The sequence below is a fragment of the Pan troglodytes genome, chromosome 19 (genome assembly GCF_028858775.2).
Source record: "Pan troglodytes isolate AG18354 chromosome 19, NHGRI_mPanTro3-v2.0_pri, whole genome shotgun sequence".
NCBI lineage: Eukaryota > Metazoa > Chordata > Mammalia > Primates > Hominidae > Pan > Pan troglodytes.
Window position 1 is genome coordinate 37,281,532 of NC_072417.2, and position 25,368 is coordinate 37,306,899.

Here is a 25,368-nt window from a genome sequence, read left to right on the forward strand (position 1 = left end):
TAGCCCCAATTTTTAGCCGAGTCTCTCTAGGGACATAGAAACTGTGCTTTCTCAAATGACTGATTGGTGCCTGAGTATGGATTTTTCCAGATATCAGAGTTCCTTAGAACTGTGATGATTTTCAATCTAAGAAGACCTAGATGCTAGGTTACACACACACACACACACACACACACACACACACACACACAACCTCATCGTTTTGAATAGCAGATACAGGGTTTCAGTGTTTTTGTTTTACCCTCTGTGGGTTCTATCCCAGCATCTTACTAAGGGCTGAGATTTCAGGGCATGAAACACGGAATCAACAAAAACAAGGTTTTTACAATCTCAAAACTTTGGGAAACTGTTGAGTTATCTTGAAAGCCTAGAGGGGGAGCATCAGTTAGTTTTGTAGAGAACTCGGCGAAACAATATTGATGCATACGGCTAGCCTCTGTCATCCTCCTGAGTTAAACCCAACGGGACATGCTGGACTATACAGGAGCCACTCGTGGACTCCGTGAAGACCAGATGGGTAGTGTTCTTGAAATGAGCAGATGTCTATTTGTAGAACTCTGGTAGTAGCTTTGGAGTGGGTGGGGAAGAGCTTGGTTCCCATTTCCCCTCAAAGACAATTATTTGCTTCTGATGAGAATCCAAGCAACAAGTTGCCATTGAGAATGCAGTGATTGGTCAGCAAACGAAGCCTATAGGAAGAGCCTTCGGGTGCATTCCTTGTGACATATCGACCCGTCCTAAGCCCGACGCTTAATTATGGGACCTCTCAGCTCCTCCCTCCCGCCTCGAGCTCCCTTTTGGCTTCTCACAAGGCTTCCTGGGGACGATTCCCCGATGCTAGAGTACTTGGGGTCTGGGCCCACAGGGAACCCGTCAGCCTCCCTCCTTGGAGCGGGCCTGATCCCGGGAGGGCGCCCGCGCGGCCCGGAGGCGGGAACCCAGGGGGAGAAGGCGCCGGCGCCGCCCTGGCGCGCAGACCATCTGTGCGGTCCTGCGCGGGGGCAGGCGCGGCCTCAGCCCCCGGGCGCTGGCGGACCCAGCGCGTCAGCTAGGCCGCCCCCGTCGGCCCTCCCCCGGGCGGGGCCAGCCCCGACGGCGCTGACTCAGCAACGCGAGGGGGGAGTTTTGTCCCTCCGCGGACCCCGTTTCTCCCGGCCTCAGCCTCCCCGCCGCCGCCGCCGCCGCCGCCGAGCCGGTTTCCTTTTTCCGGCGCTCCGGGTGCGAGAGACAGGTCGGGCCCCCTAGGCAGCGAGCCGCAGCGCAATCCCGGCGCTCGCCCAAGGACCCTGGAAGCCACCGTTACCCCGCCGGGCAGCGTGGGCGCCATGAGCAGCTCGGGTGAGGTGCCGCCGTCCCCCGCCGCGGTCCTCTGGAGGAGCTCCGCGGTCCCCGTGAGGCCCGGCGGCGGGGAAGGCCGGGGGCTGGGACCCTTGGCGATGGCGGGGAGGGAGCTTTCGGGGCAGGCTGGATCGGCCTGGAGGGAGACAGCTCCTTGGAGGAGGATGCCGCTTATGGGTTTCCCCGCTGCAGCGGGCACCCCAGGATGCGCTTACGAAGTTAGATTCGGGACGCGGGAGCCCCAGATCAGCCCTTTCCCCCTCTTTTTGCGTTAAAATCCTGTTTGGTCTCCCAACAGGACTGAATTCGGAGAAGGTAGCTGCTGTGATACAGAAACTGAATTCCGACCCCCAGTTCGTACTTGCCCAGAATGTCGGGACCACCCACGACCTGCTGGACATCTGTCTGAAGCGGGCCACGGTGCAGCGCGCGCAGCATGTGTTCCAGCACGCCGTGCCCCAGGAGGGCAAGCCAATCACCAACCAGAAGAGCTCAGGTGTGGGCTTCCACTTCTCCCATACTTTCCTTGACCTTCCTGACAGCGTCCCATTTTGGTGTCTTATTTAAGAGTGGTCTTAAATTCGTACTGAAAGAACTGGTCGTAAATTCGTAAAGAATGAGGCACAGGTACAGGCAGGTCTAAGAACATTACCCATGTGGTTTGTTTTGCTGTTCTGTGGCTTGTTAGTACATGCGGTTAGAGTACAAAAGTGACATGTCCATGAGTATACGTTTGAGTGTTATTGACTATATTATGTTCCAATGCTATGTGGTTTGTAGCCCGTGTCTTGGAGATGTATGGTCTTGGTCACAAAACAGAACATGTGAAAATGTTCATATCTTTGGAGGACTCCCCAGAAATGCCCTGAAGGCCCTATACTATGAAATAGAAAAGACACAATGTAATTACATTAAAATGTCATCAGATGTTACTTTTAAATATGCTTCTTGGTTACAACTGAAGCTAATGTGCTGATGGGCTCAGTTCCCACCAGTAGATCAGTTTGTAATACAGAAAAAAGTTCTGTTCTCATGCCTTGCTGGTCAAGAAGTCTCGTTTTGCTATCTGCTTTCTAGCACCACTCTCAGAAAAAACAGGTATAGTGAAAGATTGGATATCCAGCAATCTAAATAAGGAGCACATTCTCACAACAAAATTGTACTAAACGGATTTTTAAAAGTCTTTCTGTACTTAAAAACGACCCCCCAGTCTATCTATATGGACAGGAAGCACATCAGTGCTTGTTTAGAGTCGGTTAGAACTCACAAAGCACACATTTAACGTGAGTACATTTTATTGTATGTACATTATACCTGAATAAAGTTGATTTTTTAAATGTTAAGGAAAAAGTCAAGACCTTACAATAATTAATGTTTTGCTTTAGAAGAAAGTGCTTGGAGTGGTGTGGGCTCTCAGGCTACAGATGATCCAGTTAGTAATGTCACAGTGGTCCTACATAGTTTAGATTGCAGTGACCCGTTAGGGAACAGGTCAGGTCTTACACATTTTGCAGTGTCACTTTTACATACAAAAGATCCAAATAGCATGTGAGTTGTGTAGTTTATTTTCATGCAGTTTTCACATCACCAGTGCATCCAGATCCCCTCTACTAGAAATATATAGCATATAGAAGAGAGGTGACATACAGGTAAATGTAAGGTAAAGACGAACTAATAGGCACTAGTGACTTTCATAAAACACTATAGTTAACTAGAGTTTTCTTCTTGTTACAAAATTATTTTTGTTTAATGTAGAATATTTGCAAATACCAAGTAAATATTTTTCCTGTATATTTGTCAAGTTTTGTGTGGTGTGTGTGTTTAATAGTGTTTAATATGCATTGATACCTTATACATTGTTATGTAAGCTACCTATCTTTTTCACTTACCAATATATTATAAACATATTTTCATATTAGTAAAAAGGTTATACCCAACACAAGTCAAAGTTTTTCCCTCAGAATTAAGAGATAATTTCCCTGTATTTAAGACCTTAAAAGACTTTTCTAATGGCGCTCTCAGTTAATTTATTTTGAAGTAGAGTACAATTTGGAGAAGGCATTACTCTGAAAAATGGATTCTTTATTTGATACGTAAAGAGTGTTTTTGTGTTAAAGATATTAAACCTTTGCATATATATTGCTAATAATAATTACCACCTTTCTTGTTTTGTTTTTAATCTTTCTGCTCTTTCTGATTTACTCTTTCTGAATTGTCCAGATCGTGTCATGAGTTCATTGGTGGGAAATGCAGTTGGAGCAGTGCAGTCTATGTGAACCCTCATAATTTCTTGATGTGCTTTCTTGTTTCAGGGCGATGCTGGATCTTTTCTTGTCTGAATGTTATGAGGCTTCCATTCATGAAAAAGTTAAATATTGAAGAATTTGAGTTTAGCCAATCTTACCTGTTTTTTTGGGACAAGGTATGGGACAGATCTGGCAAGATTCTTTTTGTATTGATATCAGCCTTGGTAGGGACTGCCTCTTCTTTTGTTGCTTTTCCAGTTATAGCCTGCCCTTTCATAATAGGTGAGACACCTTTTATTCTGACTTCCAGAGTATCAAAAGTTGACTCTTTCAAAGGCAGAACTGTTTTTGGTTGGTAGGTGGCCATTTTTTTTGCAATGAAATAAGTTTACTGACTCATCTTACTGCTTGCTTGTCTATTTAAAATTTTAAATTTTATATTCAATATTCAATTCAATATATCTCCCTTTTTAACATCTTTTTAGGTTATTTGTTCTTTTCTAGGACCTAATTTCCCTCTCAAGAACTTGTCTGAAAAACAGTAAATAATTTTATTTGATTGTTTATTTGTTTGTTTATTTTTTTGAGACAGTCTCACCCTGCCACCCGGGCTAGAGGGCTGTGGCACAGTCTCGGCTCACTGTAACCTCTGCCTCCCGGGTTCAAGCCATCCTCTCAACTCAGCCTCCCAAGTAGCTGGAATCACAGGCACATGCCACCATGCCCAGCTAATTTTAGGAGAGACAGGGCATTTCACCGTGTTGGTCAGACTGGTCTCGAACTCCTGACCTCAAGTGATCTGCCTGCCTTGGCCTCCCAAAGTGCTGGGATCACAGGTGTGAGCCACCACTCCTGGCCATATTCCATTTCCTAATCTTCAAAATGTATATTACTGACCTGGTTTGGTGGCTCATGCCTGTAATCCCTGCACTTTGGGAGGCTGAGGTGAGAGGATTGCTTGAGCCCAGGAATTCGAGACCAGTCTGGACCTGGCGAAACCCCGTCTCTACAAAAAATACAAAAATTAGCCACGCGTGGTGCACACCTGTCCTCCCAGCTACTCAGGAGGCTGAGGTAGGAGGATTGCTTGAGCTCAGGAGGTTGAGGCTGCAGTGAGATTGCACCACTGCACTCCAGCCTAGGCAACAGAGCATGACCCTGTCTAAAAATAAATAAGTAAATAAAATATATATTACATAGGTGTTCATTAAATGTTTTGTTTTAGCATTGGAATGTAAACACTGTACACATATACACAATATATTGGGATACATACACAGGTAAAAGAAGAAACTTCAGATATTCTGATGAAGTCAGATACTGATGTTTATTTACCAATTTTAGTTTAAAAATACTTATTATGGTGCTTGTTTCAGCATCGTAAGTCCCCAAACTGGGGTGATACAGAAAAGATTAGCATGGCCTCTATACAAGGATGACATGCAAATTCATGAAGGTTTCATGTTTTTAAAAAGAAAAAAAACTATTATGTTGATTCCATGGTAATTCCAAGACTCCCATTCTGTTGATAATGCCAATAAAATTATTGACACTTTTTTCTTTTAATGTTATTTAACTTTCTTTACTCTTTAGGTTGAACGCTGTTATTTCTTCTTGAGTGCTTTTGTGGACACAGCCCAGAGAAAGGAGCCTGAGGATGGGAGGCTGGTGCAGTTTTTGCTTATGAACCCTGCAAATGATGGTGGCCAATGGGATATGCTTGTTAATATTGTTGGTAAAAGTTCTTTCTTTAATGGAACTGAAACTCAGCATGATTAAGTAAGCCTGTAGTTAGGCATGGGCCAATTCTTTGGTGGTTGTGTACAGAGTAGAATTGGTCTCCAAGAAGGATATATAGTTATTTCTAAGGACCTTTAGTTCACATTCTCACCTATAAAGTGCCTTCTTAAATGAGGATTAAGGAGAGAGCTACTGTGAAGGATGGGTTGGAGAAGAAAAGGTAGTATTAAGGAGAACTAATTTTCCATGAAAAAATTGTTTTCTTCTCCATTGATGTAATCAGGAAACACATTAAAACTGTAGCTGTGTTAAAATGTCTTCAAAACATCTTTTGGGGAAATCTCATCATGCTGAGCACTTTACAAAAGTATGATAGATGCACTTTACAAAAGTATGATAGATACACTTGAGCTTGACCGAAAGGCTGAGAAGTGACAAAGTATAGTAGATAAAAAGGATAACATAGACAGATAAATATGCACATTAAAAACCTACTTAGGCTGGGTAAGGTGGCTCAGGCATGTAATCCTAGCACTTTGGGAGACCAGGGCAGGAGGATTGCTCAAGCCCAGGAGCTCAGTACCAGCCTGGGTAACATAGTGAGACCCTGTCTCTACAGAAAATAAAACAAATAGCTGCACATGGTATCATGCACCATAGTTGCCGCTACTCAGGAGGCCAAGCCTGGGAGTTCAAGGCTGCAGTGGGCCAGGATCGTGTCACAGCACTGCAGCCTGAGTGACAGAGCAAAACTCTGTCAAAAACAAAAAGCAAAAAACAAAAAACCCTGCTTCATAATATGAAGTATAAGATTTTCTGAAGTAAGCCAGCAAAATATCACCTATTTTTTGAAACAATCACTATTTTTGCCAGGGTTTCTAATTTTTTACCTTCTTTAACACTAGAATTTGTTTTCTTTTAGAAAAATATGGTGTTATCCCTAAGAAATGCTTCCCTGAATCTTATACAACAGAGGCAACCAGAAGGATGAATGATATTCTGAATCACAAGGTACAATATATGAAGCAGGGTGGGATTGAGTTTAGTGTACTTTCCTTCAAACTTATTTTTTAAAAGGGGTTCCTGGGTATCTCAGTGTATACAGTTTGTGTACAAGATAACTACCAATGTCAATGTCTGTCAAAAGCAATGTAGCCACTTAATAACTTTAAAAATAATTAATATTAGAGGGTTTTTCCTTTTAAAAAACTTCCACTTTTATTTCTGTTGATGTTAATGTTTTCTTAGGGGGATAGTTAGGAAATAAAGTCCCATGTCCAATTAATATTGGCCACAAGCACACAGGGTGCTGTGTCTCTCACTTGGTTCTAGTGGAGGTGGGCTAGAACTGCTTTATGTGCTAGTAAAACCAAAAAGAGCTATTCGCAAGATTCCCTTAAAGAGTGTGCTGTGTTCTGAGACTTCCCCAGACCACATCAATGTGGTTTATCCACCCACTAAAGATTTGTTGTAGTTATTGAACTGCTTTTTATTTGCTTTAGTTATCTTAATGAATCATTGTGTCTTCTCTACATAACCAGTTTTCCCTAGGAGAGTTATAATTCCTACAAGGATGCTGCTTTGCTAGCCAGGCATGGTTTTTGAGAACTGGGAGTTGCCAGAATCTGCTGTCCTAATCCATGAGGCTGAAATTGGATTTTTCATCTCCCTGGGAGAAAGATTACATTTTAAAATAAACTATAGGTGTGTCTCCCCAACATTAGAAGTAGACTATTTTCCACCCTGGAAACGCTGGGGATTCTTATCCAAAGGCTAAAAGATCATTAATAGTATGGCATTTGATTCCATTTGAAGTCAGAGCAACATCCTCTTTAGCACTGTGGTTAAATTTCAGACTCACCTTTATCTTGGTGAAAAAATGAAATGAAAAAATGAATATTTTATTGGGGGCTGGCATAACCATAGTCATAGTCAGCCGGCAGAGAAGGAGAAATGGACAGCTATTGAAATTCTAAGTAAAAATCTATGAGAGTAACATAGTGGCATAATTATCTTGTCTCCTGCTTTTTCTGAGTGATAGGCATTATGTGATCACATGTTTTCCCCATGCCCAGACACATAAAACACCTTTATGCGATGTTTGCAGAGAAGGAGCAGTTCCATCTAGTATTTTGGAGGAGTAATTTATGCCTTTTCTCCTTATGGAAAGCATTTTTAGCTATGTGTTTAAGTGGACAAGTTGAAGAAAAACACATTTGCCTTTATGAACTCTGTCATGGGTCTGGCCTGAGTTATACCTCAAAATAGAACTTGCGTTGGTCTATGAGAGTCACTTACAATTGAATCCGGGTAACTGTTGGAGTGCTGAATAAGTTTCTGTCATAGATGAGAGAATTCTGTATACGACTGCGGAACCTGGTACACAGTGGAGCAACCAAAGGAGAAATCTCGGCCACACAGGACGTCATGATGGAGGAGGTAATAACAAAATTTGGATTTTTTTGTGACCCCTCTAAGGAACTCTCAGAATATTCCCATCTGTTAAACTAATGATTAGGAAGCTTTAGTCATGGCAACGAATGTTTAATTGAATTGAAAATTACTTATTTTACACTGAAAAAACTGAGCTTAAAACTTACTTTGCCTTTTAGTGTAGGACTTGGACTTGGATTTTCTAATTCCTAGTTTAGTGGTCTGTATAATCATTCTTTTATCATTTCATAAATATTAAATACCTTCTATGAGTTTGGCACTGAGGAAACAGATGAGAAAGACATAGTCACTGCTCTTAAAGAGCTCAGTCTCTTGGGAAAAAGAAAACACATCTATAATGATGATAAATCCTATGCTAGATGTGTAAAAACTGATTTGGTGGTCATAGAGGAGGGAGTGACTAGCTCAGTGAGCTGAAGCTTTCATAGGGAAGATAGCTCTTGAAAGAGTAGTCAGAATTTACCAGGTAGATAACAAGACCATTCTAGGCGAAAGGAATTGTATGAACAGTGCCATAAACAAAGATAGAACCTTCAGGGAATCATGTGGCTGAAACATAACTTTTTTCAGTATGATGGGTAGCAAATTAAGCTAGAAAGGCAGAGATGTAAGGGATGTTGGATCGATGCCAGAACATTTGGCTTCTTTCTGTAGAAATAAAGACGGAGCTATTGATGGTTATATTTGTTAATGTATGTAAAAACATTTTGGAAAATGTAAAAAGCACTAAAATATGAGGTGGTAATATTATTTATGATCAAGACAGTTAAGAAACTTTATTATTAATACTATCCATGTCCAGAATGAATATGCATAAAACTGCAATTGGTTTGAGGAAAGAATAAATGTTTCCGTTTGTCAGCCAGTAGGCCCTTTATTAGGCTTCCTTTCAAGACTGTATGGAGTTAAAATGGCCTACTTTTTTTCACTGCGATGGAAAACACTAATGCTTCACTCGTGTTTTCCTTTAAATCTTAGAGATGCAGCATAGTGGAGTAGTGGAGTGTGTAATCTCTGAAGTCAGGCTATCTGAGCTCTAGTCTTCTCATTACTTTATATCCTGGGACAAGTTCCTTAAGCTCTAAAGGCTCAGTTCATATTTAACATGTCTAGCCTAGTGCTTGGCACAATAGCTGTTTCTTAAGTATTTGTTGAGTGGACGAATGCAGAAATTTCATTTACCAAATGCATTTAAATAATCTCATTTTTATCTCTTAAATTCTTACAGAAGAGAGGCATCTTAGTATAGTAGGAAAAAATAGGCTTTGGAGTCAGACATACATGGGTTTAAATTCTGACTCTTTTACTTAACAGTCTGTGATCCTAGGTAAGTTACTTAACCTGTCTGAGATTCAGTCAGGATCTGAAATGTTTTCCTTATTGGATTTTTGGGGAATCAAGGATTAAATGTAAGCATGCAAGGCATAGTGCCTGGCACGTAGCAGGAGTGCTGTAAATGTTACTTCTTCCCTTCTTGCTTGGAATGACTGTCTTGCAGAGGCTATATCTGCTACATAATTTGCCTTTATTTAGGGTTAGATTAAGATGGTGGGAGCCAGGCACGGTGGCTCATGCCTGCAGTCTCAGCACTTTGGGAGGCCAAGGTGGGCGGATCATAAGGTCAGGAGATCAAGACCATCCTGACCAACATGGTGAAACCCCGTCTCTACTAAAATACAAATAATTAGCTGGGCGTGGTGGTGTGCGCCTGTAGTCCTAGCTACTCGGGAGGCTGAGGCAGGGGAATCACTTGAATCCAGGAGGCAGAGCTTGCCGTGAGCCGAGATTGTGCCGCTGTACTCCAGCCTGGCGACAGAGTGAGACTCCGTCTCCAAAAAAAAAAAAAAAAAAAGATGGAGGTATAGTAGGAATGAAGGTTCTGCAAACAGTTGTGGAAAAGGGCCCAGATAATACTTGCTGTAGATAATAAGCATCCTTTTGGCTTTTGATGTTTGCTTTAATGATCTTTGAACTAATGATGTGTCTAAGATTGATGTCCTCATCATTGGTAGAGCATGGTAATTGGCTGGTAAGAATTAGGGCAGATATGTTTCACATATTTTTTTCCTCCCCTACTCCTGCCTCAGAGAAATAGTAGATCCAACTTTACCAAATCCTGAGTATGAATGTTTTATAGGATTATTTACTTAATGATTCTACCTAAACTATTTACTACAGAATTCTGTGTGTAAGGGTTTTTTCCCCCTTAGAGACAGAGTCTCGCTTTGTTGCCCAAGCTGGAGTGCAGAGGCGCAGTCATAGCTTACTGTAACTTTCAACTCCTGGGCTCAAATGCTGCTTCAGCCACCCAAGTAGCTGGGACTACAGGTGCATGCCACCATGCCCAGCTCATTTATTAAAAAAATTGTGTAGAGATTCAGTCTCACTATATTTCCCAGGCCGATCTCCACCACCTGGGCTCAAGCAGTCCTCCCACCTTAGCCTCCCAAAGATTGTGCATATTATAAAGTGTGAGCCGCCATACCTGGCCCTGTGTATAAGGTTTTAAAATTTTTACAATCCCCCAAATGACTTCTTTTCATTGAACCTGACTCTTTGGTAATGAAGAGTCTAGCTGCAGTTTTAAAGCCCCAAATTAGTACCTATGATTTGTGTAACCTTGTAGGCAAGTCAAAATGATGGCTTAATCAACAGCCGTGAAGCTCAGATAGCTTTGAATAAAATGTGTTTATGCTAAAGGCATTCTTACTGAGAAGTGAGACGCAGGCTGCTTGTTGAGATGACAGGCAAGGCAGATCTGTTTTGGAGATGTGTAGTTACCTCTATTGCAATGTTATCTCAGTGTCCATTTTTTTAGCCTGCAGATCCCCTTAAGATTATTAATGTATTCTCAGTTGGGCGCAGTGGCTCATGCCTATAATCCCAGCACTTTGGGAGGTCAAGGCAGATGGATCACTTGAGGCCAGGAGTTCAAGACCAGCCTGGCCAACATGGCAAAACTCCGTCTCTACTAAAATACGAAAAAAACATCTGGGCATGGTGGTGCATGCCTATAATGCCAGCTGCTTGGGCAGCTGAGACACAAGAATCACCGGAACCCCGCAGGTGGCGGAGACCAAAATTGTGCCACTGCAGTCCAGCCTGGGTGACAGAGCAAGGCTCTGTCTCAAAAAAAAAAAAAAAAAACCTTGTCTGTTAAAAAGCAAAACATAGCCAGGCATGGTGGTAACACTTGTAGTGCCAGCTACTTGGGAGGCTAAGGCAGATCACTTGAGTCCAGAAACCCAGGAGTTCAAGTGCTACCTGGGCAACATAGTGAGACCTCATTTCTAAAATCAGTCGATCAGTCAATCAAAGACCAAAACCAATATTTGTCAGTGCCACAAAAAGGGAAAAGAAGCCTTTATGATTGACTTAGGAAATTCTATAGCAGTGGCTGTCAGCTATTGAAAACAATATATAGGATAGGCCTAACTTGTCCCAGACCCACAAAGTCAGTTTCCCTGGAATAGAACCTAGTTATCTGTATTTTTATTTTAAAGACATCTTCGATTAAAAAATATATTTTTAACATCAAGTTTATAAAATGTTCAGATGTGGTGGCATATGCTAGGAGGAGGCTGAGGTGGAGGATCACTTGTGCCCAGGAATTCCAGGCTGCAGTGAGCTATGATTGTCATCACTGCACTCCAGCTTGAGTGACAGAGCGAGACCCCATCTCAGAAACAAAAAATTTTTCAGGGTATATTTTGGAAGTGAAGCTGTCAGGACTTGCTGATGAATTGGATGTGGAGGACGAGGAAAAGTATTGGGATAACGTCCTGGGATCTTGAAGGGTGAACTTACAGATAGGAAAGAAGGCTTTTTGGCAATTAGGGCAGTGTGAGGGAACCAATGTGTAGAAAAGGGTAGCAGGTGTGAATGAGAGAAGTAATAATTGAAGAAGCAAGGTTTTGGAAGAGGGAAAGAATAGATGTGGTCTAAAGTAGTGCCATCAGACTTTAATGTGCACATGAATCACCTTGGGATCTTGTTAAAATGCAGATTGATCTAGTAGGTGTGGGGGTGGGGCCAGATAGTCCACATTTCTGTTTCTTTCTTTGATATAAACACCTCTAGAAGTAATCTCAAGATCATTATTTAACTATTAGTTATCATCTATATGAGTTCATTCCCTTTAACATCACAGAAGTGCACATACTTTTAGAGTGTACCTTTTTATGTCTTTCTGTGCCCGAAAACATTTAATGCCTCCAGAAGGCATCTGCTTTTCTGCCTGCTTAGGTGTTTTACTTTAAAAACAAACAAACAAACAAAAACACAGATCTTTGCCCTTCTTTCATTCCCTACCAGAAAGTAGTAGACAGCTGTCTTCCCTTCTCTTCTTCCTCTTTGAATAAACAGTGAATAAACAGTCACTAAGGTAGGTTCCTTACTCCTTCTCTCCTATAACTAGCTCATTTACCCACAGCACTGAACTTTTTTCAAAGTTGAGCTGTTTTCTGTGACTGCTTTATTTCGTGTTCTTATGACCATTCTATTCTTTGATCAATAGGTCGTTTTACCTTTGAGACTACTTTCTCCATCAGTAAAACTAAAAAAAGTTGGGGTAGGCTGTGCATGGTGGCTAATGTCTATAATCCCAGTGCCTTGGGAGGCCAAGGCAGGAGGATCACTTGAGCACAGGAACTTGAGACCAGCCTGGCCAACACAGAGAGACCCCATCTCTACAAGAAAATGAAAAAATTAGCTGGATATGGTGATGCGTGCCTGTAATTCTAGCTACATGGTAGGCTGAGGCAAGAAGATCACTTGAGCCCGGGAGTTCAAGGCTGCAGTGAGCTGTGATTACACCCCTGCACTCCAGCCTGGGTGACAGAGGGACACCCTGTCTCTTAAAAAAATAAAAAGAAGTTGGGGTAAATGATTGTAGGGTTTTGCATTTTTATACAGTAGAAGTAACTAATATTTTTACAGTGCTTTAGACTTTACTGTACTACTTTCTCAAAAACCCAGTATTGCAAATACAAATGAAGACTAAGATTCTGTCTCTTCTGCAGTGGTTTCAAGCACTGAAATCTTCTAGCCTTAACAGTGGAAAGGTAAAATTAGACACAGATAATAAGAACTTAGAATACTAGCATGAGAGTTTGCCCCAATTCAATAGGCAATGAGAAGTCAGGAAGATTTTTAAGCGGAAGAATTATATGCAGTTTTGCTCTCTTTCAAGCACTTTGGTTGTTATCTTCGAACTACCTTACTGTTCTAACCTCTCCTTCATTCTGTGTCTGCCTGTAGCTGCCTTAAAAACTGTTGAAGGTTCTCATGCTTCTAAGATTTATGACTGACTCTCAACTGCTGCATCTTTCCTTCTTCCTCTCACTTGATGTCTGTCATGGGCGTGGGAATTAACTAAGGCCCATATCATTTGTCTTTAAATTGGGATCTACACATTCTTTCCCCTTATTTCATATCTCATTCTTTTACCTTTCTCTCCTGATTCTGTTTCTTTTACCATGCTACACTTCAGCAAGTCATTTAAAATAAACAGATCTCTCCACTAGGGAGATTTGTTTTTTTATTTTTTTGAGATAGTATCTTGCTCTGTTGCCCAGGCTGGAGTGCAGTGTTACGATCACAGCTCACTGCAGCCTCAACCTCCCAGGCTCAAGTTATCCTCCCACCTCAGCCTCCCAACATGCTGGGATTACAGGCATGAGCCACTGCATCTGGCCTGAAAATATTTTTAGAGATCAGTTGCAATGGAGCTCCTTTATAAAATGAGACTTGAGAGGTAGGACCCTTCTTTATAATTCACCTTCTTATGAAATATATTTAAACTGGAAATAGGGCTTGGACCTTTCTGGCACCAGCTGCAGTTTTTCTAGTTATAGGTTGCTAGAAAGGGACTATATATAATCCACATTGTTTTAGGTTAGTTTAAATTCTCTATTTAATTAGCTAAAGATATAAAATCTTAATCAGAAGACAAATGGCCCCAAGAGGCAAATACAGATGCACTCAGTGTAGCTTCCCTTGACATACACCTGCCCCCAGGGGACAAGCAAAGGGTCTCCATCAATCAAAAAATTTAGCTCAATTTTGGGCAGGCTGCCCTTTATACTCTGGGACTCATATCACAATTTTAGGGGACCTTTCTCAGTAATCTATATTTAAGGGAATAATTAGAAACATTGACTGCTTCTGTTCTTTTTAAACCAGATTTAGAATTAATAGGATCACATCATTATTCGTTTGAGGAGTTGAGGAAAAGCAGAATCAGTTGCCAGGTGTCATTGAGCCGTGTATATCTTTGCCTTCAGCTTTCCAGCATTTTGGAAAGCCCATATTCCAAGTCCACCCCCTTTATCAGATTGGTTCTAAATTTGGTTTGAAATGACAAAAGTGCTTGGGGCTAGATGTGGGGCTGGATGTGGCGGCTTACGCTTATAATCCCAGCACTCTGGGAGGCAGGCAGATCACTTGAGGCCAGGAGTTCAAGACCAGCCTGGCCAACATGGCAAAACCCTGTCTCTACCGAAAATACAAAAAATTAGCCAGGCATGGTGGTGCATGCCTGTAATCACTGCTACTTGGGAGGCTGAGGCATGAGAAATGCTTGAATCTGGGAGGCAGAGGTTGCAGCGAGCCGAGATCATGCCACCGCATTCCAGCCTGGGTGACAGAGTGAGGCTCTGTCCCCCTTCCCCACAAAAAAAGTCATGTGTTCGGTAAATATTTCTTAACATATGTATCTGACACTATTCTAGGCATTGGAGATTGAACAGTGAACAACACAGAAAAGAATACCTATCTTTGTGTAGTTGATGTTCTAGTAGGGAAAGACAAAGTGTATAAGAAGTATAATATGCCAGAAGATAAGTGCAATGGAGAAAAGTAAAGGAAAAAAGATGTGAAGTACTGGGATGGGAAGTGAGCAATTTCAATTAAAGTCACAAATACATTTCCCTAAATGGGCTAATTGTTGGTTTTAATATTAATTTAATGTGTAATTATATTCTGAGGGATATGGTTGTACTCTTATTTTACTCAATTCTGTATAATCTCTTGTGTTCACTGTTCAGTATCTTTTTGTCCTGGATGCCAAGTAGATCTTGTGAGAAGCAGGTGACACTCCAGTGTTGCCCACCAGAGAGCAGAGTTGGATAGCTAAAGCTCACTGCCCAGGGAATGTTATTTCAGAACTGCAGAGTCTCTTATCAAGAAAATATAGTATCAGAGACCATGGAAATTATTCTTTGGAGCATTTTTTTTTTAATGAGAGCTTATTTAATTAACTATTGTTATTTGGCTCAGAGTCAGATATTCCTTCCAAAGTGTTACAGACTGACTTAAATATTAATGACTTTGGATAATTTATAGTCATGGTAAACAAATAGTATAAAACAATGCAACATGTCTCAAGTTACAAAGTTTTACTAGAATCTAAAAGAAATATCACCCTTATCCTTATTTATGCCTTAATTATATTTTTATTAAAATTCAGATTTATAAAATATATGTGAAGGGCATAAGCATTGTTTTATAAAAGGACTCACTATAGAATTCATTTAGATAGCAGAAATGCATATTTCCTCTAATGTATTTGGGAGAAGGAGGAATTTAACACTTTTTACTTTAAACAGGGAGTCAAGTACATAATAAGGTATTTTGCAAATTATAGTGTAAAACATTTGTATTTATCTTTAGAATATGTTTAAAAGTAACCAGAAATTCACTTAGTTATCTTCATCTTAGTTGGGCCTGGCATTGCCTCTCCTTTTTTGGCCAGGGCCTGGCTGAGCTGAATTTACCACCGTTGGATAACTGAGAATTGATTGAAATGGTTCCACTACTACATGTAGATACACATGTAACAGTAGTTACTAGTTGAAAATACACATCATTTAGGTCTTTAAAACCTTCCTAATCTAAGTATGTTCTGACTGTACACCTTCATTGTCATTGACTTGACCATAGTTACCAGTGGCAATGTCTTCTTCATAATGACAGATGCCTCAAGTTGTCATTTGTAGCCTTGGCACTGAGTAAATACAAAATGAATGTGAATCCCAAACAGAGCTCATTAATCCTTGGCTAGAGTAACTCAATTACAGTTGCTTATGTGATACTCTGCCTCCTTTCTGTGGTAGAAACCAACTTGGGAAGGATATAATGTTAAAAGAGAGATGGTTTAATGACTAGATGTTCAGGCTCGTAACACACACAGTAAATCTTAATAAAGGAAGGTTCTCTCTTGGAAAACAGAACAAAACAAAATGACAGGCAAGCATAACTTCTTCTCTAAGTTAACTTGCTTCTGTTAAGATAGAATCACAGCAGTGAACAAATTGCTCATATACACAGCAATGTGTGTGAATCTCACAGACATTATGTCAGCCAAAGGAAGCCAGACACAAAAGATAATGTGTTCTATGAATACTTTTATAAGAAGTTAAAGGACAGGCAAAACTAATCAATGGTTATAAAGTAAAAACAGTGGTTATCTGGTGGAAGTTGTGGGTTACTTAACAGCAAAGGAGCCAGAGAACCTCCAGAGCCTGGAAATGTTATGTATATTGATATGAATGATGGTTACATGGGTATATATGTTTGTTTTTAAAAAACGAATTGTTAGTGTGTTTTACACACTAAACATATGTTTTGCCTAAGTTAAAAAGTAAGAAAAAGGAATTAGGTCACGGAGTTTGGATTTGTTGTAGGAGGTAATAGGGAAACACTGGATCTTCAACAGGGACGTGAGTTGAGAAAAGTAGTGCTTTTCAAATTCTCCTGTGGTGATATGGAGAATGGAACAATGTTCAGATCAACTGGTGTATCTGTGTCATGTCGCCAGCACTGCTAGATGCGATAAAGGACACAAAATATCCATGATCTGGTTCTTATCTTTAAGAAGTGTATAATCTTTTATGGGAGACAAGTTATATGAAATCTAGAAAGTTACAGTAAATGGTAAATAGATGGAGTTTTGGAAACAGCATATTAAAGTCAGCCCTAAGTTCAAATCCTAATTCTGCCATTTACTGGCTCTATGACTTCAGGAAAGTGATTTATTTCCCTGAACCTTGATATCCTTATCTGTAAAAGGGGGATAATATCCACCATCTTTGTTGAGAGGCTTAAGAAATATGGTAGTGAAAGATAGTACAGCAAAGTAGACGGTCAGTACATCTTCCCTTTTTAAATCCTGTAGCCAAGGAGCAATACTTTGTTGTTGTTGTTGTTGACAGCATGTGACCTCAGTTTAGATTGTGGTTTTCCACTTGCTGGCTGTGTGACCTTAAGTAAATTACTTGGTTTCTTTGTGTCTCAATCTCTGATTTAAAAAAAAAAGGTGAAGGGGAAGTGGAGGGAAATATACCTTGAGAGGGTATTATGAGAATTACGTGGACCTAGCAAATACATAGTATCTAGCACAATATAGGCACACTTGGTAAATATAAAATCTGTTTCTGTTGAATGTGATAGCGGATAGAAATGTGTAGTATAAATAATGCAGGTAATAGATGATTGGATCAGGGTGGTGACTGTGGGTGCAAAAGGGACAGGCAGATCATAGTGTTATGTTTTTAAAAAGACAAGGACATTTGATATAGAAGGTAAAATACTTTCTTTATTCTGTCCTTGTGCAGGGTGTATCTCTTTTTCTATTTTTGCATTGCTTTCTTTTTTTTTTTGAGATGGAGTCTCGCCCTGTCCCCCAGGCCAGAGTGCAATGGCATGATCTCGGCTCACTGCAAGCTCTGCCTCCTGGGTTCAAGGGATTCTCCTGCCTCAGCCTCCCGAGTAGCTGGGATTATAGGTACACACCACCATGCCCAGCTAGTTTTTTTGTTTTGTTTTGTTTTGTTTTCTTTTCTTTCGTATCTTTAGTAAAGACAGGGTTTCACCATGTTGGCCAGGCTGGTCTCAAACTCCTGACCTCATGATCCACCTGCCTCAGCCTCCCAAAGTGCTGGGATTACAGGCGTGAGCCACTGCGCCCAGCCTTGTTTTTGCATTTCTATAAAATGAAAATAATATAAAGTATATCCTTGGATCGTAATGATGTTAACTTGAAGGTGTTGTGACATCGTTAGAAAATATGTTGTCTCACAACCCAAAAAAATTATACCTTATTACTAAAAGTCACTCCTCTTCCTTTTGAGACAGGGTCCTCACTCTGTCACTCAGGCTGGAGTGCAGTGGTGTGATCTCAACTCACTGCAACCTCTGCCTCCTGAGTAGCTGTGACCACAGGCGCAGGCCACCATGCCTGGCTAGTTTTTGTACTTTTTTTTTTTTTTTTTTTAAACCATGACTCAGCCCTCAGGAGATCCTGAGAACATGTGCCCCTAATTTTTGTATTTTTTGAGATAGGGTCTTGCTCTGTCACCCAGGCTGGAGTGTAGTGGCACGATCATGGCTCACTGAAGCTTCTGCCTCCTGGGCTCAAGCGATCCTCCCTCCTCAGCCTCTTGAGCACCTGGGACTACAGGCATGAGCCACCACGTCCAGCTAATTTTTTTCTTTTTTAAGATGAGGTTTCACTATGTTATCCAGGGTGGTCTTGAACTCCTGGGTTCAAGGGATCCTCCAACCTCAGCTTCCCAAAGTACTGGGATTACAGGCATGAACCACTGCACTGCACCTGGCCCTCCTCTTCTAATAATACTTTTAACAGGCATTGTCATCCAACTCCAGCTGAAAAATTAGTTACTTTCCTATGACTAGAGACCCCTGTTGTAATAAGGAAAACATCAATTATAAAGGGAAGGAAATCCATTTATAAAATTTGTCATTTTTTGGTTACTTGAAAAATAATCAGCAGAGCAGCAACTCAGATCTTGCTGGGTATCAATGGTAGACAGATTCTTGGCTAAGGAAGTTTAAATTTTCAGGACAAGTACTAAGCACTAAATGTTAACATTTCAGAATCGCATTGTTCACAGTGTTTATTTGAGAACTCATAAGTTAACTGATAACAAATCTCAGACATCAGCTTTCCAGTTTTTGACGCGGTATTAGATTTCTTGTGAAATTTTTAGCTTGAATTTAGCCACTAACTTCTTGTGTTTCCTAAGCTTAAGGAAAATGAAGAGGTGAAAAAAATAACATTTCCCCCTAACCATTGCTCGCCTTTCCTCCTCCTGTCTTCCAGATATTCCGAGTGGTGTGCATCTGTTTGGGTAATCCACCGGAGACATTCACCTGGGAATATCGAGACAAAGATAAAAATTATCAGAAAATTGGCCCCATAACACCCTTGGAGTTTTACAGGGAACATGTCAAGCCTCTCTTCAATATGGAAGATAAGGTTGGTGAATGGCACTGGTAGTCACTGGCTGTTTACTTTCAAATGGCTGTTAACCACAGGGAATTGTATAAGATTCTTGGTTAGCATGTATGAGTATCAAACTAGACAGCAAACAAACATTTTTCCCCACTTCCTCTGAAGTATTTTATGCAGCTAATGAAGTTGGTGGTGCCAGGATTTATCAGCTTTTCCACAATGTTCCTCTTCAGAGACTTTTTAAACTGCAAGCCAGCAGTCATTTTAATTCCCACATGCGCCCCTGTATAGGACCAGAATCATTCTCAAGTGCAAAACAATGAAAGTGTGTTGGGTATTTCTTATCGTGGATTCAGAGCACTTTTGCGCTGAGGTCCCCTCGGGGAACTCTCTTGTTGAAGGGAGTGATCTTAGTTTTTCCTGTTCCCTTTAGGTCTTCCTCATCTGCCTAGTAGGATGATCAGAGCCTCTTCCTTTTATTGGCTTCTTGATCCTCTTCCAAGCAGATGCCTGTCTTGTAACTTGAGAACAGGGGCCTTGTGATTAGCTCTCCAATTTTTCTTACTCAGTGCATGTTATTTTTCAGAATGAGTTTTGAGGGCCGGGTGCGGTGGCTCATGCCTGTAATCCCAGCACACTGGGAGGCTGTGGTGAGTGGATCACCTGAGTTCGGGAGTTCGAGACCAGCCTGGCCAACATGGTGAAACTCCGTCTCTACTAAAAATACAAAAATTAGCCAGGCGTGGTGGCGCACATCTGTAATCCCAGCTACTTGGGAGGCTGAAGCAGGAGAATCACTTGAACGTGGGAGGCAGAGGTTGCAGTGAGCCGAGATGGCGCCATTGCACTCCAGCCTGGGCGACAGAGTGAGATTCTGTCTCAAAAAAAAAAAAAAAAAAATTGCTTTTGGAGCAGTTCTTGCTAGTAGGAAAAACAGGTAGATGCACCTCCTAATTGTGTCTCTTATGCGAATTAGAATAAGCAAGGACCTCTCTCACATGTATTTTGCCACCTTGTGTTTCTTTGTTACTTAACAATGTGGCTGTAGTACTTAGTTTGTAGGCAGAGATGATGAGCTTGATGGAAACATGAACCTAGAGGAGAGCTGTGTGTTGCTTGACATTCCTGGTTTTGTGCCCTAATCAATGTGTTCTTGATCTTGATAGATTTGTTTAGTGAATGACCCTAGGCCCCAGCACAAGTACAACAAACTTTACACAGTGGAATACTTAAGCAATATGGTTGGAGGGAGAAAAACTCTATACAACAACCAGCCCATTGACTTCCTGAAAAAGATGGTTGCTGCCTCCATCAAAGATGGAGAGGTTGGTCTTGTTTCTGTATTTTGCACATTGGGGTTAAAACATCTTTTACTTCTTTGGTATAATAGGAAGATGGGGTTTATGTTGACTTTCTTCCTCTTTCTTCTGTTTCTAGGCTGTGTGGTTTGGCTGTGATGTTGGAAAACACTTCAATAGCAAGCTGGGCCTCAGTGACATGAATCTGTGAGTGCAGGAAATTTAAAATGGAAAGTCATTTGTGGGTTGTTGCTGTTGGAGTGTGCTGTTGGTACAAAATGACTCTGCCGAGGTTCATCCAAAGATGAAGGTTGACCTAAGGGCACGTCTCTTTCTTTGCATCCTTTAGAGTTTGAGGACTCATAGCAGTCTTAAACTTAAATACTCTAACCCAGGACATACTTAAATACTCTAACTTAAATACTCTAAATACTTAAATACTCTAACCCAGGACATCAAAATCCCACTTTCTATCTGAGTGGAAATCGTTGGGCGTTCCTAAAAAGCCATCCTCTATGAGAAAGACACTTTAAAAAAATAATTGACTATTGCGGAAATGTGTTCAGTGCATTTGGGAGTGTAATGAAAGATTTTCCAGAGCCCCCGTTTGCTATGTTACTTTGGTAACTTTGTATTTTGTCATTGTGACAAGTGGGACTAATTTGCATGCATACTTTATAGCATTCCTCCTGGTCATTTATGACAATGAAGGTTAATTTGTAAACTAAATCATATAGGATTCCTTGACTGTTCACCATTCTCTATTTTAGGGTTACTTATAAATAGTTGTTACTTGTAGGAAGTTGAGTAAATATCTTGATAGAGAAATCTGCTAAAAAAAGAATTAATGAGGTTTAAAAATTTTTTGAAAACAGGTACATGCAACTCCCAAGTGTGTCTCTCACACTAACTAGAACATGCAAGGACCTCTCTCACATGTATTTTGCCTTTTGTTTCTTTGTATTTAACAATGTGAGTGTAGTGCTTATGCAAAAATATTCCCCAATATTTTGGACATTATTTATTTAAATTTTAATCAGCAGTGATTTAAATGAATTCAGAAACTGGTTGGTTCCACCAGCTCAAAAGAGATCAGTTTTCTAAGAAGTTACTTCAAAAGCTTTTTTCATTATTTTTTAAAGTTTTCTTGCCTAAATGACAATGTAAACTTGTCAGCTTCTGATGTGGAGAATTTATGTTTAATCATCTCCTTTTTTTCCTGCATACTCTTGTGACACATAGAGAATGGACTCGCACTGAGAGACTAAGTTCTGCATGTTCCATATTCTTTCTGAAGAGCTACAGCTAGAGCCGTATTTATTTGGAGCTGTTGAGCCCCTTCAGTTTCTTCTGAATTCCTTTTACAACCAAAAGCCAGTTTTCCCCATGATCGTACTCCCTTTATTTTGTACTATCATTCTTTTTACAGCTATGACCATGAGTTAGTGTTTGGTGTCTCCTTGAAGAACATGAATAAAGCGGAGAGGCTGACTTTTGGTGAGTCACTTATGACCCACGCCATGACCTTCACTGCTGTCTCAGAGAAGGTATGACCCTCAGCATGCCTGCTGGAGTGTTTGCACAGATGGATCTACATTCTCCTGCAGACTGTTTGCCCAACAAAGCTTCATTCATAGTGTATATGATTTCTGTTAAAAGTTAGTTTCCAAGTAAGACATCGTACCTGCGTCACTTGGGGCTTGGCTGCGTGCTTAGAGGTAATATAAAAATAGGAACTTTCTATGAGGAGAATTCGGGTCAGCAGGGAGCGACCAAGTAACTGTTTCTGTAACTTTGGAAGGTCATGGTTTAAAGAGAAGTCAGCAAGGGAACTTGAGAGAAGATAACTTCTACTTTATAAGGAATCAGAATGTGCCCTGAAAGTGTTCATATCTTGATGACCTATGTTCAGGTTTCCCTTCATTTGTCATTCAGATTCTTCTGCAGTAAAATGTCAATAACAGTAATTTGTGGACTCCATACCCATTTCTAGTTATATGCAGAGCTTCAGGAAATTGGATGTAAAGTATTTTGAATTTCCTGTGAAATAGTGTGTATAGTAATACCACTTTTTCTAGGTTACAGAGTTGGAAACAACTGAAATTTTATCTTTCACAAATAAACTCCTCACTTCTAGTCAGTAAAAATAGATATTTTCACCTCTGTGCTCAGGATCATCAGGAAGGAAGAACTTGAACTACTTTAATTCTTTACCACCACAAGCAAAAATATTCTTTCTAGCCTAATTCCTGGAAAGTCACAGAATAACTACCTTATATAAATTGTTCTAGAAAATCATTTTGGTTTTTTTGTTTTTTTTTTTTTTTTTTTTTTTTGAGATGGAGTCTCACTCTGTCATCCAGGCAGGAGTGCTGTAGTGTGATCTCAGCTCACTGCAACCTCCACCTCTGGGGCTCAAAAGATTCTCCTGCCTCAGCCTTGCGAGTAGCTGGGATTACAAGTGCCCGCCACCACACCCAGCTGATTTTTTTTGTATTTTTAGTAGAAGTGGGGTTTTGCCATGTTGGCCAGGCTGGTCTCGAACTCCTGACCTCAGGTGATCTGCCCGCCTCAGCTTCCCAAAGTGCTGGGATTACAGGCATGAGCCACCGCACCCAGCTAGAAAATGGTTTGATAGAGAATTGTTTTTGCTATCCTATCCACTAGATTTATGATCTTTAAAATGTTTAGAAATATCTTAGCATATCATTATGCCACATTTTCCTAACTAGCCTATCTAAAAGTCCTGATTTGCTTTTTATACTCTATGCAGAATTGTGAGTGGGATGGAGTTTTCTCTCTGTACCTTTTTCTCACCTCTTCCAACTACTTCACTTGAAGGGTGCCCTTTCAACCCCACAGCATCTAAGATCCCTGTGCTCTCTCCGTATTCAAAACTTGGTCTTAAAGGTTTAATTACATTCCTGCAAATTATAAGGCTAGTGCTTTAAGTAGTAGAACTCTGAGGTATTCTCAGTTTTATATGAGATCAAACACAGTATGGTGTAAAGGTGCCCTGAACTTAAGAGGCAGTCTTAATGCTGATACTCCTGATCCTCATGTAGTTTTCATAAATAAATGTAAAGGTTGAGGTCTTGTAAACCAGCGAGCTGTTTTCCTCATTATTCCATTTGTCAGTAATCTCAGCTCTGTAGTTAGCGAGACTCCCACACCAAGAAACAGGTTTTTAGGGTTACCCAGGAGAATGTGTGGAGTATAATTTGCATTACTTATGTAGATCAAGAAAAGTCATTTTAAAACAGCAAAAGGTGATTTAAGTGTTATCACCCCAATTTAACGAAATTCTCACATTTGAATTATAAACAAAACATAAAGTTAGGTTATAAAAGGAATTTTAGACCGGGTGCAGTGACTCACACCTGAAATCCCAGCACTTTGGGAGGCCGAGGCGGGAGGATCACCTGAGGTCAGGAGTTCAGGACTAGCCTGACCGACATGGCGAGACCCTGTCTCCACTAAAAATACAAAAATTAGCTGGGCATGGTGGCATGCACCTGTAATTCCAGCAGCTACTCTGGAGGCTGAGGCAGGAGAATCCTTTGAACCCGGAAAGCGGAGGTTGCAGTGAGACAAGATTGCACCACTGCACTCCAGCCTGGGTGACAGAGCAAGACTCTGTCTCAAAAAAAAAAAACAAAACAAAACAATAAATAAATAAATAAAATACATGAAAAGTTTTTTCAAATAAGGGCGCTTTATAACTAAACTAAAGTTCTTTAAATAAATTTTTAAACTATATAGAGTTCTGTTTTGTGTTTTTTTGTTGTTGTTTTTTTGTTTTTTTGAGACTGAGTCTTGCTCTGTCGCCCAGGCTGGAGTGCAGTGGCACAATCTCAGCTCACTGCAACCTCCACCTCCTGGGTTCAAGCTATTCTCCTGCCTCAGCCTCCTGAGTGCAGGCGTGCACCATCGGCCTGGCTAATTTTTTTTTTTTTTTTTTGGTATTTTTAGCAGAGACAGGGTTTCGCCATGTTGGCCAGGCTGGTCTTGAACTCCTGACCTCAAGCAATCCACCTGCTTCGGCCTCCCAAAGTGCTGGGATTACAGGCATGAGCCACTGTGCCCAGCCGAGAATTTGTTTTTTTTGTTTGTTTGTTTGTTTTTTTAAAAAAACAAAAAAACAAAAACTTGTAATTTCCAAGAAAAATTCAGCTTTTTATCATTTCTATCTCTGTTATAGAATATTCCTATTTTTCAGGAATAAAAATAATGAATACCACTGTCATTTTCTTGGGAACTTCCATTCTTTGATTAGCATGGGTTATTTCCTTAGGAAAATGGAGCTACCTTACATGCTAATGGTATAAAGCAGAATTTATATTATTATACCTGGAATTTTATATTGAACATTTTTCTCTTCATTCCACTAGAGTTTTTGATCCCAAAAACGAGTTTGAACTACACTTGAGTAATAGTACAGAGGTAAATGCATACTAGTGGTTATATTTCCACAATTTTCTTTCTTTTGTTGCTGATATCATGGAATCCCTATAAGGGAGTTCCAGGTATTAATCATTTTGTAATTGTAGATGACCCAGAGAACAATTTGATCTAGGTCACTCCAGGAATTCATTGGCCAAAGGGAAAATATAGGAAACATTTTCAGACTTAGAGTAACAAGTAACTATATCACTTTAGGTGACATCGATTCTAACAGTGATATTTAAAAGGAAAGTAAAGTTGGACTACAGTGGGAGGAATAGAAAACCAAAACAGACATATAATATGCCAGCTGCAGAATGTATAGTATATAACGATATGGTTTTAAAGGATTTGGGGGCAAAGAGTAAGGATTAGTACAGGTAAGGGTGTGTGAAACTTATGAGTTTGTTGGCGCTATTTGTGAGACAGAAAATTACTGAGATCCAAGAAAACTGCCAAGAGTGGAGTGTTTGGGTTAGCAGAGCCAAAGAGAACCAAATCCCATATAGATGAGACTCATCATATAGTTATTTGCAAGTGGGAGTTGACAGATGAAATCATTAGGCGATAATACAGGGGTGAGTGCTCTTCTCAT

General features: G+C 40.5%; 1 protein-coding gene and 1 non-coding gene across 2 annotated transcripts in view; both read left to right on the forward strand.

Moving 5' to 3' along the window:
* Positions 1–945: 945 nt before the first annotated feature.
* BLMH (bleomycin hydrolase) overlaps positions 946–25,368 on the forward strand; it is a 43,965-nt gene continuing 19,542 nt past the window's right edge. Inside the window, exons 1-10 of the mRNA XM_511383.7 lie at positions 946–1,338; positions 1,637–1,834; positions 3,651–3,760; positions 5,178–5,319; positions 6,247–6,335; positions 7,671–7,763; positions 18,901–19,056; positions 20,199–20,357; positions 20,470–20,537; positions 21,760–21,877. Coding sequence (XP_511383.3) covers positions 1,326–1,338; positions 1,637–1,834; positions 3,651–3,760; positions 5,178–5,319; positions 6,247–6,335; positions 7,671–7,763; positions 18,901–19,056; positions 20,199–20,357; positions 20,470–20,537; positions 21,760–21,877 — 1,146 coding nt within the window. The 5' untranslated portion in view covers positions 946–1,325. The remainder of the gene's footprint in view (positions 1,339–1,636; positions 1,835–3,650; positions 3,761–5,177; positions 5,320–6,246; positions 6,336–7,670; positions 7,764–18,900; positions 19,057–20,198; positions 20,358–20,469; positions 20,538–21,759; positions 21,878–25,368) is intronic.
* LOC112206119 (U6 spliceosomal RNA) lies at positions 4,948–5,054 on the forward strand. The gene has a single exon (XR_002940327.1). It is a non-coding gene; the product is annotated as a U6 spliceosomal RNA (small nuclear RNA).